Below are 17,246 nucleotides of genomic sequence, written 5' to 3'. Positions count from 1 at the left end.
CCTTATGGTGACTATAGAAATATAAACCTGTGCATGTTTGTATGTGTTTTGAATTGTGATGGGCCGAGGACGGCTGACAGCAGATGGGGCTTATGGGCTTTTTTGCTGAGGTATAGTAGCCTGGAAAAACTGATATCTACTGCCAATCGTATTAACTGCTAGTGAGTATAACCATACAGGGAGAACATTTTACGTCTTGAACAACCATAATTAGGGCATACAACATGTTTTAAGAAAACATGATAATAAAATTTGAATAGAACATGCTTTCCTCAAGTTGTCATTACGTTTCTGTCCATATTTTCCTATATTTCTGGGCCTAAACTGGTGGTGATCATCGATCCTTCATCAACTCTACTTCTGGGTACCATGATCCATCAGACATGAGTTGGTCCCAAATACTTAAGACTTTTGTTATCTTATGGACTTTGTTTTGCCTTTTATTGTCTCTCTTTTTGCATTTGTCTTGCATATTGTTGTCAACTGATGGTCATGTTTTTATTTTTTTAATTGAGAAAATAAATCGATGGAATCCTTTGAAATATCAACCAGACTTCCCAGTTAAAAAAAATGCTAATAACTATGAACAATTTTCAGTAGGCTATGTGAAACTAGTGAACCCACCTGTGAAATTCTATTTTGCAAAAAGCATTTTCCATTGAAAGGTAATAACTCTGTTTTATATTACTTTTCAAAGTCATTTAGTCAGAAACAAATAATGAGGAAATACTAAACCACAAATTAACAGTAAAGTTTAGTAAGAGTTGGGAATTAACTCCACTATACAGTATATTATAGACAGAGTGTTTCTTAATTACGTCTCCGCCTCTGGATGTTTTTGGGTCAGAGAGAGTTTACTGCAACTACAACAGGCAGGGCGGAACTGCTGTTTGCAGTATGTGGAAGGAAGACGGACAGGCAGGCTGAGTTACAGCTTTTAAAGTAACGTGTTAACACGGCAAGGTGCTAGGTTAGATCCCCTGTTTTTCTTACAACATCGAGGATACTTTGGCGGCTTGTTTCTGGGTGTTTTGTAAGAGTTTGAACTTCCCTCACATTCTCCCCAACCGTATTTCCACGAAGGGAGGCGGCGGCGGAGCGCTCGGCAGCCATCTTTGGACCTGCCTGGGAGTGGGATTCGACTATTCTGGCTCCCCATTACTTCGAGGGTGGGGATTTTAACCAACACTTATTCACAAATCTGCATGTTATAATCGACTGACAGCGTTAAGAACCACAAGGATTTAGCGTACGAAATTACCGCGCCGGGGATGAAACGCGAGGAACATAATTATAATCCTAAACTGCTTTGAATTACACGACATTCTCTACAGTGCTGAAACCTGGCCTGTCAGGAGAGGGTGAGTTTCAGCTAACTGGCTAAAAGCTAACTTAGCAAACATCACATAGGTTAGCTTGCTAATTTAGCCATTTCTGGTGAATTACTCTTGAAGTTGGTTTAATTCCACACCATGTTGTGTAGTTACTCAACTGTTCACGTTGTAAATACGTAGCGAATATTGCTCAGATTGTTTGATCATATGACACGTAATTTAGCTTAGCTGGCGACAAGTTTGGTGTGCAGCTAACATTACAGTCAACGCTGGCTAGTGTGGGAGCTCCTGAAACCTTTGATTTGATTGCGCTGGCTTGAGGGTTGTTGTTGGGTCTTTTATATATATATATACACATACACAGACTTTGTTCGTTTTATTTACTTGTGTGACAGCTGAAACCCCTGTTAGAAAGTGACAACTTTCAGAAAATCCCACTAAGTGCTCTCTCTAATTCCACTTGTGATGCAACTCCAGGGATTTATTAACGTTACCTAGCCACAGGTAACTTGTGATGTAACGCAGCAGGACACGCTGAAATACCTTACCTCATATATGACTGTTTTGGACACAAATGTGTCAATTGATAGCGATTTATTTTTTTCAGAGCAATAACAATGCTGTACATGTGTCTACTTATCCCAACAGAATAACTCTGATTAGGCCCAATCTTAGTTATTAATGTGCTGTGCTAAAGGCCTGTACACAATCATATGTGTGTGTTCTTTGACAGGGGTGGTGCAGATGACACACTCTGTGGTGGTGTACATTATGTGTTTATTGGCTTTGTGCAATGGAATGCCGAAAGGAAATGACTTAATTGTATAACATTACTGATAAGTTAAAAAAACTGATACTGTGTTTAAGTGATGTCATTATGTAAAGACAAATTCACTGTATGGTATGAACGATTTAAAAAGTTCTTTACATCTGTTTCTGCTATTGCAATGCATGTCTCTAAGAATGTCAAGTCGAGAGAGAGAGATAATAACTAGTCAAAATGCTCACCAGGGCCCCTTCCTACCTCCCTATAGCTGTACGAACAGGAAATGCTGTGAAATGCAGCGCAGTGAGGGCATACTTTGGGAATTCCAGCCCTCAAGCTTTGTTGTCCTGTCCTGCTGCATTCTTGTGCATATATGTGAGCTAGTTGGAACGCAAGAGTGTTTTATGAAGGTATCAGTTATCATCACTCACTTCTGGGCTCATATGTCCACGGGAGAAAATGCCATCATGAGATATGACAACAAAGCTCATTCATGAGCGACAATGTAGTAAAGAACAATGGCAATAAAGAGGCACAGTCCCACATGGTAATGAGGCTTTATTTCAGGGCAGTGGCTGCATCTGTGTGGAATAGTGAGTTGTTCAGTGTTGTTGTGAGACAAAAGATGTCTGCTTGAACTGGGGGCTGTTTCTCCCAGGCTGGGAGCAGTCTTGTGACTCTAGCGTCAGCTCTGCATCTGTTTGCAGCTGATCATCTGAGCAGCATGGACTCAGTAAACTTTCCTCCATGATCTTTACAGTCTACATCTGTATTACAGCAGTGACACTGTAAAACAAACTATTTATTGCGCATCAAGTACTTAAAAAGTTGAAGCCTTGCCATTTCTGTTTTTTATTATCGACTAACTTTCATCTGAAATAAGAAAAACAAAATAAAAATCCACATTTTCCCTCACATCCCTAGTCTAATCGTGCAGATAGTTTTGGTTTTATATGGTGAGCTTTTGAAATCAGGTTAATCCAAACAGCCAACTGTAGATATGTTCAGCGTTTGAAGAAAAACTGTTCTCAATGGCCACTCTTCCCAGTAAGGTTGATTGGTTATCCTCAGTGAGCTAAATAAACATGTTTGTTTTTTAAAGGTATATTTTGGATATTTCAAAACTAGGACAGAAGAAACAGAACCAAAAGCAGGGCTAGAAACTCCATATCATTGGGATAACTGGGAATAGGTTTTGTTGTGATTTTGTTGAACTGATCCTCTTAACACTCTTATATGAACAATGTTTGGTATGTTTGAGACCTGTACTTACAGGTTTAACAAGTAGTCCTATCACTGGAATGCTTTGTTTCACTTCAGGCATCTATCTCCCAGTGAAGCAACGCGTTACCTTTTATTTTTCGCCCTGGAAATTATCTGCCGCGAGACAGTTCTTTGTATCCTCCTCACAACTGTCTGTCTACATACCAGTCACTGAAGGTGTGAGGGGAGTTGGTCAGCACACAGCCCACTGATTTTCTTACTGTGGTTTCTGTTTCTATGGAAACAGGAGACTACCTCAGTTTCCGACTGGCCATTCTCCACATTTGCACCTGGTTTTATGGTTCACTTCATGTTTTGCGTAGCCTTTCCTTCTTCAGGGTAATCGGCTCTACTATAGCTCAATATAGAAAGCGAAAGAGAGGTTAGAAGTGTCACCTAGCCGACCTGTTTTTTCACATTACCTGTAACATACAGGATTATTTTGTAGCATAGCATTGCCAATGCTACCTAATTTAGAAGGGAGAATACTTTATCAAACTTCTCTTTGAGCATATTGTACTATTGTCCATTAAAGGTGGGGTAGGTAAGTTTGAGAAACCGGCTCGAGATACACTTTTTGTTATATTCCATGGAATGCTCTTAACATCCCGATAGCAATGAATATCTGAAGTGCTTTGACAAAAAATCCATAAAAAAATGTCATCTGTGGAAGCCGTAGAACTGTAAAAAGCACGACCAATCATCTGAGCCGGCCCGGCTAAAGTAACTGGATGGCCTACCTGCCTGTCAGCCTTCCATCTGTGCACAAACTTATCTCGTGCCCTCATTGGTCATGTCGTGTGTGTTGGAGGAGGGGCTCTGTGAGGAAGTGGCAGATTCTTTCCGTTTGTGTATTTTCAAATTCTAGCGCACTCGAGCTGGTTTCTCCAAAATGACCTACCCCACCTTTATGTATAAATAATGAAGCACTGTACTGTGGACAGTTGAATTTATTAGGTTATATCACTGCTGTTTTTTTCTTCAGTGTACTCATTCTTGTTTTTTGCTTTTTAACTTTTCAGCTCTGAACACATATGAGACCTCTGTCCTGCAGATGAGCCATCGGTGGGGGCTTTCAAGTCGCTGTCGCAGACCCAGATAGTTCCTGGCGGCAGCGGCATCGCCCCCCAACTCCCCATTATGCCCAACAGCAGTCGGGCGGGGAGCCTGAAGGACCCCGAAATCGCAGATCTCTTCTTCAAGGAGGACCCAGAAAAGCTCTACTCAGATCTGCGGGAGATCGGACATGGCAGCTTTGGTGCTGTATACTTTGTAAGTATTTAATAAAATAAGGCTATGTTCTTTCCGACATCGGAAGTTCTTAAAAAATAGCATCGTTGTCATTTCATTTAGGGGGAAACGCAATGTTGATTTATTTAGACACGCAGGGGTCTTGCCCAAAAAATAAAAGGTTGACTGATCGGACGGGTTTAGTCTGACTCAGTGGTTGAAATGTATTCAGGTGCACATCTCTGATAGTCCTGTGTCACAGGAAGGAGCTGATTTTAAATGGTTTACTTCAAGATAGTTGTTACTGATGATAACATAAATCCTGCTGTGATACCTTTCCTGACTCATAGTGCTATAAAACACTGACAAAGAAGTGCATTATGAATGTCTTTCAGTTGATCTAGTCTGTACGGAACAGGCTTAAAGATTAATTGTAGATCTTTGGTCATTGGGATGATATTGATAAAGGTTTTTGTTTCAGTATTCAGCTATTGTAGAGCGTGGATCTATAATTCACAAAGGCCTTTTAAACATTTCAAGACTTTCTGAATGACACTGTTGGTGTGTCAGCCTTGACCTCAGTCAAATGATTACCTAGATACACTTTACAGTAGAAATCTATTATGATGATGTATTCTTTTGTCTATGTAGTATTGAAGTTCCAGCCAAGCTGTTATAAACATGTATTGCATATTATTAGTCAATAGTCAGTGTACAGAGAATTTGAATCACGAGTCTCAACTTGTTGTTGTTGTACAATGCCATGTTGCCCTAACAGCTATAAAGTCTGAATTTGAATGAGGAGCATTTTATTGTCTTATACAGATTGAGTCATGATTGTGGGGCAATGAGGTCACGTAGTGATTGTTGAATGAAAATGCAAATATCCATAATTGAAGACCTTTTTATTGGTAAATGATACAAAGAAAATAGTTTTGGTAAAACAGATATTTCTAATTGTTCCCATTTAGCCTTGTATCCTTTATCGCACATTTAAATGTAAATCCTTGGTAATGTAAAATAAAGTGGCAATGACAGTTTCAATGTGTTTGTCATTCAGGCACGGGATGTGCGGACAAATGAGGTGGTGGCCATCAAGAAGATGTCCTACAGTGGAAAGCAGTCCACCGAGGTATGACAGCTTTCACCTATCTGTATCATGTTAGCAGCCAATCTTTATCACAATTCTTTTGTGCGTTTTTGTTTTTTGCGTCCTTAAAATGTTTGCTATTTTCACAGAAATGGCAAGACATAATCAAGGAGGTGAAATTCCTGCAAAGAATACAACACCCAAACAGCATAGAGTACAAAGGATGTTACCTGCGAGAGCACACTGCCTGGGTAAGACTCTATTTGAGAATCTGTGAGGATCACTAAAATATATAACCATGAGATAAAAACTAATGTAACACTCTTTATTTCACCGCAGCTGGTGATGGAGTACTGTCTCGGCTCTGCTTCAGATTTGTTAGAAGGTGAGTTGAAAACCTTGATCATTGCACTGAATGCTTCATGACTCCAAGCAGGCGACCGTTTATTCTTGTCCCCTGATTTACATCGCTGTTGTTGAATGTTTCCCTCTGTAGTTCACAAGAAACCTCTACAAGAAGTTGAAATAGCTGCAATTACCCATGGGGCTCTTCGAGGATTGGCCTATCTTCACTCCCAAAACATGATTCACCGGTGAGTGTTTCAACTGTTTGTGAGCATGTACCACTTGTGCCCTCAGGCATTCTGTCTTCTGTGTGCAGCTGTAATCATTTCTTATTGTTTGTTTGACAGAGATATCAAGGCAGGAAACGTCTTGCTGACGGAGCCAGGGCAGGTGAAACTGGCCGATTTTGGTTCTGCCTCCATTGCCTGCCCGGCCAACTCCTTCGTTGGGACTCCATATTGGTACGCTACAGCAACCATAATATTTAAAGTAGTTTTTTCTGACAGTTTTCTATTCAATAGTTATTAACATGTCTCTATTGTTCTGAATCTGTTTGTTTTCTCAGGATGGCCCCAGAAGTAATTTTAGCCATGGATGAGGGCCAGTATGATGGAAAGATTGACATTTGGTCTTTGGGAATCACCTGCATTGAATTAGGTATGGTCGCTGTTGTAATTCACATCACAAGATAAACATGAGTTTTTAGTTTTTACAAACATTGAAAGCATGAATTTTGCTCACTTATTCGGTCAATAACCGATTAATGTTTATGTTTCTTCCGTTCTTCTTTTATTTTTCTTTGCAACATCTGACCCATGCTAACTGGTCTGTAGCTGAGAGGAAGCCTCCACTGTTCAACATGAATGCAATGAGTGCCTTATACCATATAGCACAGAATGAGAGCCCCACGCTGCAGTCTAGTGAATGGTGAGTTCAGGAGAAAAGAAACAAAAGCTGTCTAATTTTTTTGTTGGTAAACTGAGTCCTTAAAATAATGGCAACGCTATCATATTTCAACATTTTCTCCCTCCCTTTTTAGGTCCGAATATTTCCGAAACTTTGTAGATTCTTGCCTTCAGAAATTTCCCCAGGATAGACCAAACTCTGAGGAGCTCTTAAAGGTAAGAACCAAAGAACAGCTACGGCAGATTACGTTTCATAAGAAGTCAAGATTGTATTGCAATTCTTATTTCCTGTGTTCTACCTCCAGCATGCATTTGTCCAGCGTGAGCGACCAGAATCAGTTCTCATAGACCTGATAAGTCGGACTAAGGACGCAGTGCGAGAGCTTGACAATCTGCAGTATCGTAAAATGAAGAAGATCTTGTTTCAAGAAGCCCACAATGGCCCCACAACGGAAGCACAAGATGAAGAGGAGGTCTGTCATGTGACTGTTTCTACCAGCCTGCATTCCTGTCTGTCCTATCTCTCTGTTCTCCAGTTTAGGGATGTTGTATTTTGTTCCGATGTTATAACAAAGCATTTTAGGTAACCTTGTTGCTTTTATGTACGTGTTATTTCTAGGAGCCAGAACACAGCATGGGTAGGACGGGGACAGTAAACAGCGTGGGGAGCAACCAATCCATACCCAGTATGTCAATCAGTGCCAGTTCCCAGAGCAGCTCTGTCAACAGCCTGACAGATGCAGGCGATGACAAGAGTGAGGTGGACATAGAGGGAGACCACACAGTCATGTCCAACAGCTCTGTGATACACCTCAAACCGGTAAGGGGACCAGGTTCCAGTCCGACCTGAAGACATTTCTTGTTACATGGTGCTCACTGTTAAAAATAATAGTAGTTTTTATGACATTCCACATATTTATTTAAACATTATACTTATTTTTGATTGCGCTTTCAGTGTCTTGCTCTGCTGTTGACATGTTCTGTGCATTGTGGCCTACCTTTCAGGAGGAACAGACATATAATGAAGAGTCGGAGCCAAACACCCGACCCACTGAGCCTCAGTCCCCTCCCGCACACACTCCACGGCCGAAACGAAACCGCGAACACTTTGCTACCATTCGCACAGCCTCAGTGGTAATAACACAGTTCTTGTGTTTGCAAAACAAATAAGAAGATGGCTAAGATAAATGTTGTGTAGCTGCTGGACATTTTCCACATCCACGGGTTGTTCAAAAGTCCTTTGCTTGTTTTCATTGAATGCTTTAAGGCTAGAAAGTATGTCATCTTGTATGTAATCAGAGGCAGAGGCATGATCCAGCTTGAAACATTTATGCACTTAAATATGCAAAATAATTGTCCATGTTTCCCATAGTCTCAAGAAATACCTCACTTTTACAATAAACACATGTTTGCCTCCTTTCCACCCACAACACAATAAGGAGTTTTTTGTTTTTTCAGCTCACTCGCCAGATAAAGGAGCATGAACAAGACTCTGAGTTAAGAGAGCAGATATTGGGCTACAAGAGGATGAGGCGGCAGCACCAGAAACAGCTGATGGCTCTGGAAAACAAGCTGAAGGCTGAGATGGATGAGCACAGACTCCGCCTGGACAAAGAGCTGGAGAACCAGAGGAACAGCTTCGCCCAGGAGATGGAGAAACTGATCAAAAAGCACCTGGTGTCCATGGAGAAAGATGTATGCTTCCTATGTATTCATGTGTTCACTCACAAAATATACTTTTTTAAACTAGAGCTAACTTGTGTATTTCTTCATCAGGCAAAAACCTTTAACAATGATGAGAAGAAGTTCCAGCAACATATTCAGAGTCAGCAGAAGAAAGAGATCAACAGCTTCCTCGAATCCCAGAAACGCGAGTACAAACTTCGCAAGGAACAACTTAAAGAGGTAGGGAGTGCCAGGCCTTCTGGACCCATACAGGGACTTCAATCAGTACATGTTTGGCTACAGTTCGACTAGTAACGTGCTATTTGTCTTCCATATAGGAGTTGAATGAAAACCAGTCTACACCCAAGAAAGAAAAGCAAGAGTGGTTGTCCAAGCAGAAGGAGAACTTCCAACACTTCCAAGCTGAGGAGGAGGCCAACCTGCAGCGCAGACAGAGGCAGTATCTGGACCTGGAGTGCCGCAGATTCAAACGGAGGATCTTGATCGCTCGCCACAATATCGAACAGGATTTAGCGCGTGAGGTCAGCACTCGTTCACCTACAGTATACTGCTGGGTTGCAAATGTTACGAATATGAATGAATGGATTAACACAGTAATTTAGTTATTTGGTGCGTGACAGTCTCATGTTTTTTGTTGTTTGTCTTTCCATGTGGACATAATCAGGAGCTAAACAAGCGTCAGACCCAGAAGGATTTGGAACACGCCATGCTTCTCCGGCACCATGAGTCCATGCAAGAGTTGGAGTTCCGCCAGCTCAACACCATCCAAAAGACCAGGGCTGAGCTCACCCGCCTGCAGCACCAGACGGAGCTGACCAATCAGCAGGAGTACAACAAGAGGAGGGAGAGGGAACTTCGACGTAAACACGTTATGGAGGTCCGCCAGCAGCCCAAGAGCCTCAAGGTCAGAACGCAGCCTCTGAGTTTGTAATAATAATGAAATGTTGCCCTGGGTAGTTGTAGGATCTGTTTTACGCAATTCACTTTTTGTCAGGGGAGGCCATATTTTCATCCTGAATATGCCATAATAGGCTGAAGCACTCATTCATAGAATTTAGGACTTGCGGCCCGTCCACACGGCAGCGTCGCGTCTTTCTGAGACGCTTCCCATTCACTTTGAATGGGGTGACGTCACGCTTTGCCTCCGTTGCTCGCTTCGAATGTTGAGAAAAGTTCAACTTTTCAAGCGTCGACGGAAGCGTCAGCCAATCAAATCATATGCCAGTACAAGCTCTAGCCAATCAAACCACGTGCTTGTGTGTCCGGGGCGGGGAATGAATGTGATTGGCCCTTCCCTGGTTAGGAAGTTTAAAGTGAAAATTAGAAAAGAAGCTGACCTATGTTCCTCTGTATCTCCTTGTTTCCAGTTCTTGTCCAAGCCCAATAATATTTAGTTTGTCAGGACCTAATGTACATAATTATGTTCTGTATTTTATGTTGACCTAATGTTTGCTTTTGAATAGAGAAATGCACAATTTGATAGTTTTTCCCTTATGATATAGTCCAAAGAGCTACAGATCAAGAAGCAGTTCCAGGACACATGTAAGATCCAGACCCGGCAGTACAAAGCGTTGAGGAACCATCTGTTGGAGACCACACCAAAGTCAGAGCACAAGGCTGTCCTTAAACGGCTGAAGCAGGAGCAGCACCGCAAACTCGCCATCTTGGCAGAGCAGTATGACCACTCCATCAATGAGATGCTTTCCACTCAGGCGGTGAGTCGGGGAATGCCAGGAATGTAGTTTAAGAAAATAAGACCGTGAAGGTGCCGCCCAATTTTAGATTTTGCCACCTTTTCATAGAGGATGTGTCCAAATCAGTAATGCTGGCGGGTGTGTTTTACTCGTTGGATCCTGACCCTGATCTCTGTCTCTAGCTCCGTCTGGATGAGACTCAGGAGGCTCAGTGCCAAGGCCTGCGCATGCAGCTGCAGCAGGAGCTGGAGCTGCTCAACGCCTACCAGAGCAAGATCAAGATGCAGACAGACGCCCAGCACGAGCGCGAGAGGAAGGACCTGGAGCAGAGGGTGTCCATCCGAAGGGCCCTGCTGGAACAGAAGGTTCCCCTCTATACATTATTATCATGTGAAATGTACACTAGTCCAACTCGATGATTATGAGTTTTTAGATTACTTTAATTATAATAAAAAAGTTTTTCTTTTAAATGTTAATTGGCCAGTTCTAACGGGTGCAACAATATGACCAGGAGTGCAAGGGATATACAAATGTTTGCTGTGTCTCAATTTTCAACTGTGCTTCCATTTGCTATTTTGAGTGCATTAGTGCTTCCCAATGTGAAATATGGCAAATGGAAATGAGACACAGCATTGTTCTGTACACTTTGACGATGGCTCGGTGTCACAGTAAGCATTGACGGTGAGCCAGCATGCACAACAGGAGGACCCTGAATCAAGTAATTAAATGGAATTCAGCCATACCTTATTTTTTTATTTACACTTAACAGATTTACAGTGGTATGTTTTTTACTTTATAAGTTATGATTTATAATTAGCTACATTTGTACTGCTGATGGATGGTAGAACATTATATGCATATGCAAGGTACATTGGGCTGGGCAATATGAAGAAAACCATATACTACAATAGTATTGACAAATACCTAAATTAATATTGTAGGGTTTATTCTTTCACACAATATTAACCAAGAGAATTTTGATAATGTATCGTTATTAATGTGGACTTGATATCTAAGCGGGTAAAGGCAAATGATATAATGGCTAAAACATTCCTGTAAGTTCAGAAAACTACATAATTTAGCTTCGATGAAGCCTTTAAAAAAATCTGGAAAAGACAAAACATTTGATATATTGACATCTAAGAAAATGGCTAGTCTCTTATCACGAGTATTGATATATTGCCCTTTCCTAGAAACGCATATGTTGTATATGTACATTGTTATTCACTTTTTTTCTTTTTTTTTAGATCGAGGAGGAGATGTTGTCCTTGCAGAATGAACGCTTGGAGCGAATCCGGAGCCTTCTGGAACGTCAAGCCAGAGAAGTGGAGGCTTTTGATTCAGAGAGCATGCGCCTGGGCTTCAGCAAAGTGGTGCTATCCAACATCTCCCCAGAGGCCCTCAGCAACAGCTTTCCCGGAGCTACAGCTAATTGGAGTCACCATCAGCAACAACACCCGTCCGGGGGCTCTCAAGGCTCACCCTGGGGCAGCGGAGGTTCTAGCGTAGGATCCGGCCACCACGGCAGCCATCACCACTACCACTCCAGTCCGGGAGGGGCATCTATGCAGCAAGGCTGGGGGCAGGGAGGTGGGGCTCCTTCACCATGGGGCCATCCATCAGCAGGAGGCATGGTGTCTCGCAGCAGTGGAGGTGCACAGAACAGCCCCCAAGCAATGGGGAGGACACCCTCGGGAGGGCGCAATGAGCAGAATATGAGCAGGAGTACCAGTGTCACCTCTCAAATATCCAACGGGTCACACCTCTCCTTCACATAGGTCCCCTTTACGGAGTCAGAATCTGAGCGTGGAGACGTAGAATCAAAACAAGCACAGCAGGACAGAGTATTGGCATAGCTCTGCTGCTCTGTCTCTTTCCCTGAGACCACCCCCCCCCCCCCCCCCCCTCCTGTGTACAGATGTGGATGTGCGATGAAATTAGTGTTGCTCAGGTCAAAAGGGCTGGAAGAGACGCAGCCCCTCCTCACGGCAGATTATCGGCACACATGCAGATCCTTAGAATTATGTTACAACAGTAATTTGAGTGTCAACAAATAATACTCCCATCTGTTTTTCTTTACAGTTCTCTCCTGCTTGAATATATGTTGTGTGCTATTTACAGCCATTGCTCTCATTTTGCACATGAAACACATGCCTTTGACATGTGCTTACGATGTCTTTAGAAATGTCGTCTCAAACAATCATAACATTTATTTACCCCCGCCCTCTCTCCTTCAAACTCCAGATTCATATTCAGTTATACACTGGTCGATTCTCTGACTCAGCATGCCTAACTTAAAATGCTTCGCTGCTGTGATACCAGCCTGCTGTAATGGTCATTGTGATGAATTCGGTGCTTCCTTTTACTCACTAGTTTTATTTCCCCTGATTTCCTGTTCGTCAGCCAAAATGACACTTAGAACGAGAGCCAAATTCAATATTATTAACCGTTTCAGGCTTATGCTATAACACTACTACAGTGCCTTTTAACCTTTTAGTCTTAGATGTTTAATAAATAAAATTCATTAGTTTATATTCAGTGTACGTTTAGTTAAGCTTGACTTTAGTTCCACGAGTCTCAAATAGTTTTCTCAGATCACTGTTTTCACTGTGTATGCAGAAAAGTTGGTTTAAGTCTTAAGAAGGGTGAGCAATAGAGAAATGACTTGTGTAAATCAGTCACTTTATTTTTGGTCTTTAGAGTTGTGGTCCTCTATGGGGGAACTTGCGTTAGAGAATGTCAGGAGGAATTGTGTTAAGGGGGAAGAGGAGACTCATTTGCCTTCAAAAACTATTCTAGTATTGATCTGTTGATTTTTATTAGTGCCTTTTTTAAACTGCTGCCTTTTTCAAAGCACTTTATACAGCAGAAAATGTGTAAGGAAAGAAAATAGCACCTGGTGGATTATTGTTTCATCGGTACGCATGTAGTTGAGGAGTTGAGCTAACCCGTGTTGTGATGTTGTAGGAGCAATTCGCCAAGTACGGCCAATACCTAGTTTATTTTAACAGTATATGAATAAGTGCAAATTCCTTCTTCCTGCAGCTTGTACTGTTTGAAATCAGCTGTTGCAGGTTATTCCCTCTTTGTGTCTATGCTGAATTCAGATTGAATAGAGGATGTGTGAAGTTTCTAAAATATGATTTCCCTACAGTCACGATGAAAAACTGAACTGTGCTAAATGAAAGTGTCCATAAGAGCGCAATTTGAAGATGAATTGTCATGACCATGACAGCAGGCTTGGCACATCTAAGAAACTCTGCAACCTTAAAAACGTTAGGTCCCAGTTAAATAACACTAAAAATGTACGGTGCTAAGTTTAAAATATTACACCATCTCAAGCATGACATTGTATCAGAGACATGTAAATGTAACATTGAGTGAACACACACATTGTGAAAACAGCCAAATACAAAATGTATGTGGCAAAAAGCACTTAGGAATTCCTTTGATAGCTCTAGCAGTTCCTCTAATAATATCTTTCTCTGCTCGCTCCTTTTTCTCTGGTTTGTGGTTGAAACATCTGAGAAGTGGGTACCCTTTAAACCTTTCTAACAGACTCTGTTCTACTTAGGCTTTCCATTTCCATACAAATAGTTTTTAACATTTTTTGTTGAAGAGGCCATTACGGATAAGGATCCAGAGAGAATTAGAATATATGCTCCATCGAATCACAAAGCTGGAGTTAAATGTTCATATGTGTATATTTTATTAAAGAAAACATTTAAAACTAAACTCACATTTTAAGAAAATAATTTCTAAAACTAACTTTATTTAACTGACAGACCACACTGATATTAGCAAACTGTCTAAGTGTTTTTTTTTATTAAGTTGTTTTGGACATCACATTGGAAGATACTCTTGGTTTTGTCTACAGACACAAATGCATGAATTCAGTCATCCACTTAAGTCCGGCGGCATCTTCACTGCAGAGTCTGTTCTCCCCTACTGCACACATTTGATCATTTGTCCCCAATCCACTCTGATTCAGAGACGTTTCCTCAGATGCTGGCGCTCTCTGAATGTCATACTGTGATATATTCCTATCACAATTGAGGACACAATTGCTGGGGTCTGTTTCTTAAATAGGTGGGATGTTAAGTTTCCACATGTGTATATATCCTATCTGCGAAAGGTATGCATTTTATCAAGTTACATATGGTTTGGTCCCAAAACCTTTTATTTTGTTTAATGCAGAGTGACTAGTTCCAGCTACTTTAACACAGCAGATTATATTTATCATTTATTTTCTGATTTGTTATTAGGTAAAGAAAAGGGGAATGTATTTATCATGATCGGAATCTTACCTTAAGTCAAAAGCCAAGTTTGAATGTTAGGCCAATCAAACCTCACATACATGCCAACCTTAAGTCTGTATGCACAGATTCTGTTCGCTTTTATGTCAATGTTGTGTGTGAGGGAGTCTGGATATTGTTGTCAGTCATGGGACCTCTCCACAGACTGGGATTTTATTTTATATTTTTAACTTTGATGTCAAATTTTGTCCTACTGACTGAAAGCTTATGGGATACCGAACGAGAGTCTGCAACAAAAATGGCGATCCTTTCTATGGTCAAACACTGTGCCATACCTGAGTTGCCAAGCCCAGAGACCTCTGCATTGTCTCATCTCCAGGGTTACACCTATCAGTGGACTGACGGCAAGAAATGTATGAAACATAAAAACAAGTCGGTTCTGGTTTTAGTGGCCAAAGTTAAAAGGCTGGAAAGAGGATGTGGCGACAGGCAAATTATGAAAAGAGATTGCATTTCTTTGAAGATGTCAGTATTCTTCTTTGGCACATTACCACTACAACTCATAACCTGTATTAAAATGTATAGATGGTGGAACTTGTTATTGAATGTCAGAGAGATTATGGAGATGGTAAAGTACTAAAAGTGGATTTAAATTGTGTAAAAAGACTCATAAAAATAGGATCAAATTTACTATTTTGTTTGTATTATATTTACCATTGTGTTGGCAGAGGGATATTGAACAGAAATCAGCTGTAATAAAGTAATTTTAGTATAACTGGCCTTGTGTTTTTATTTATTATGTACCTCAAGTGTGCAACTTTAAGTTGGAATTAAAGGGGTTTGAAATGTTAAGAAAATGTAGTTCTAAAGTATTGTAATCTTTGATAAACAGATGTGTGAAGGTGCACTGTCATGAAACGTTTCATAACACTGCAAGATAAAGATGTGTTGTGTTTTGTAGGGCTGCTGGCCTAGGGAATGGTTTTTACAATATGTCTGTAATAGAGAACCGCAGTGACGCGTACTAAAACCCGGAAGTAAGTTAGCATTTTTAGCACTTCCGGTTCCTTCGTCAAAAAGCAATGCATTTTCTCCATAGGGTTTTGGAAAATAGCTCAAAATAAGGTCTGTGGTTGACACAAATTTAAGAGATAAATCACGTTTTGTTCTACGACATTAAATACATCAGCATTGACCCCACTGGTGATTTTTGAAGAGTTTACGTGTCTGAAAAACGATGGTTGTTACTGAGTGGCTGAATAGGACTACAGAAATGGTCGAGGCCGTTGTAAGTCATTACGCCGAATTACTTCCAAGTCTATGCGCCGAACACGTAAACACTCCCGCTACATTTGTTTCCCCCTGTGTTCTGCTTGAAAGCAAGTACCTGCCTATCTTTGGTATCTGTATATCTATATCTGACCATTAGAATCTGTATTTTTGAAATTGTCATTTTTAACACCGTAGTTTTACAAATTATAGAACAATTAATTACCAGTGTTTTCCAATTTTACTCGGCAGTTTCGTTGGCTAACGTTAGCTAAAGCTAGCGCTACTAGTTAGCTACGCAATGGTTTGTTGCTTTGCTCCGGGTTGCAGCCACAGGTCTTCGCATGAAACGTGCTCGTTCTATCGTTTCCCGCCCAATGTTTTCCAAAGGAGAGTCTGGATTCGTGCCATGAGGTAAGCTGACGTTAAATTTTTGTCCATGTCACGGTGAAATTTAAATGATGGGTAGTGACTGTATCGCCGTTTTAGAGATGGCACTGCTGAAAAGACCGCAACATAAGTAAAGATAATGAATACATCCTATTAAAACCTGTGTGGCTTATATGATAAGTCTAATTAGTACAAGCAGCATAACGTTTCACCATGTAACTAAAGATTGTAGTCGGGGAAATCAGTTTGACATATTGAACTAATAACAAATCACCTCTGGCTGGCAGAGAACTCTGCTCCATAGCTTCTCTTGGACGTAAAATCACATGTACATTTATATTCAATTTAATATTCCATCCCTCACATACTTTTGTATATATAATAACTTATATTTAGTTTTTCTTGTTATGCTGCTGCAACACAAACATTTCCCAAATTGACACCTGACCTATTTTCAATATGGATTAATCTACCTTTATTTCTTTAGTTCAATTTTGATCTATAAAAATGTCAAAATAGTGAAAATGTTCACGAGACTTATCAAAGTGCAAGGTTATATCTTTAGATGTTTTTGTTTTAGCCTATGTACTGTATGTCTTAATTCTCTTATATGTGACGGTGTGACTTCCATGAAACTAATATTTTATATCTTCCCAACAGACGAGCTGACAGGAAACCTAACACTCTAACAACCACAACATTGCAAAGGCGAGTAAATGTAAATTAAAAACGATTCACAATTTCTTAATTTCTTCTTCTTTCTTGCAATGAGGTGAAGCTGACCTTGCACTTGGTGCCAGTAAGGATGCTCCTCACGCAGGCTGAATGTTACTCCTTCCGAACGGCCCCTACACACGGCGGCGTGCGTTGCCGCTTGGCGGTGGGCGTGTCTTGAGCTTCGGGAGTCAACGCAAGCAACGCGACCAACAACCAATCACATGAATGTCCCGCCCCGGACATACAAAGCAAAGCATTCATGCTACATCCATGCTGGCTAAATATACTGTCTATGCTTGCT

General features: G+C 41.0%; 1 protein-coding gene across 2 annotated transcripts; it reads left to right on the top strand.

Annotated features, from left to right (window-relative positions):
- The first annotated feature begins 859 nt into the window (after positions 1-859).
- Positions 860-15,344, top strand: taok1a (TAO kinase 1a). Of its 2 annotated transcripts, none has more exons than XM_034197848.1 (20): positions 860-1,169; positions 4,386-4,635; positions 5,654-5,725; positions 5,833-5,934; positions 6,023-6,068; positions 6,180-6,276; positions 6,376-6,489; positions 6,594-6,685; positions 6,862-6,955; positions 7,068-7,149; positions 7,239-7,406; positions 7,553-7,753; positions 7,939-8,067; positions 8,392-8,628; positions 8,710-8,838; positions 8,937-9,140; positions 9,284-9,523; positions 10,122-10,334; positions 10,496-10,678; positions 11,561-15,344. In XM_034197848.1, exons 2-20 carry the CDS (start codon positions 4,504-4,506, stop codon positions 12,089-12,091), a joined length of 3,066 nt encoding a protein of 1,021 aa, XP_034053739.1. In that variant the 5' UTR covers positions 860-1,169; positions 4,386-4,503; the 3' UTR covers positions 12,092-15,344. The 2 variants fall into 2 exon arrangements, with proteins under 2 accessions (XP_034053739.1, XP_034053740.1); XM_034197849.1 differs by having other exon boundaries at positions 860-1,361.
- Positions 15,345-17,246: the final 1,902 nt, after the last annotated feature.

Source organism: Gymnodraco acuticeps, unplaced genomic scaffold (assembly GCF_902827175.1).
Source record: "Gymnodraco acuticeps unplaced genomic scaffold, fGymAcu1.1, whole genome shotgun sequence".
Lineage (NCBI taxonomy): Eukaryota > Metazoa > Chordata > Actinopteri > Perciformes > Bathydraconidae > Gymnodraco > Gymnodraco acuticeps.
Note: the sequence above shows the minus strand (reverse complement) of the source record. Positions and strands in the feature narration are given on the sequence as shown.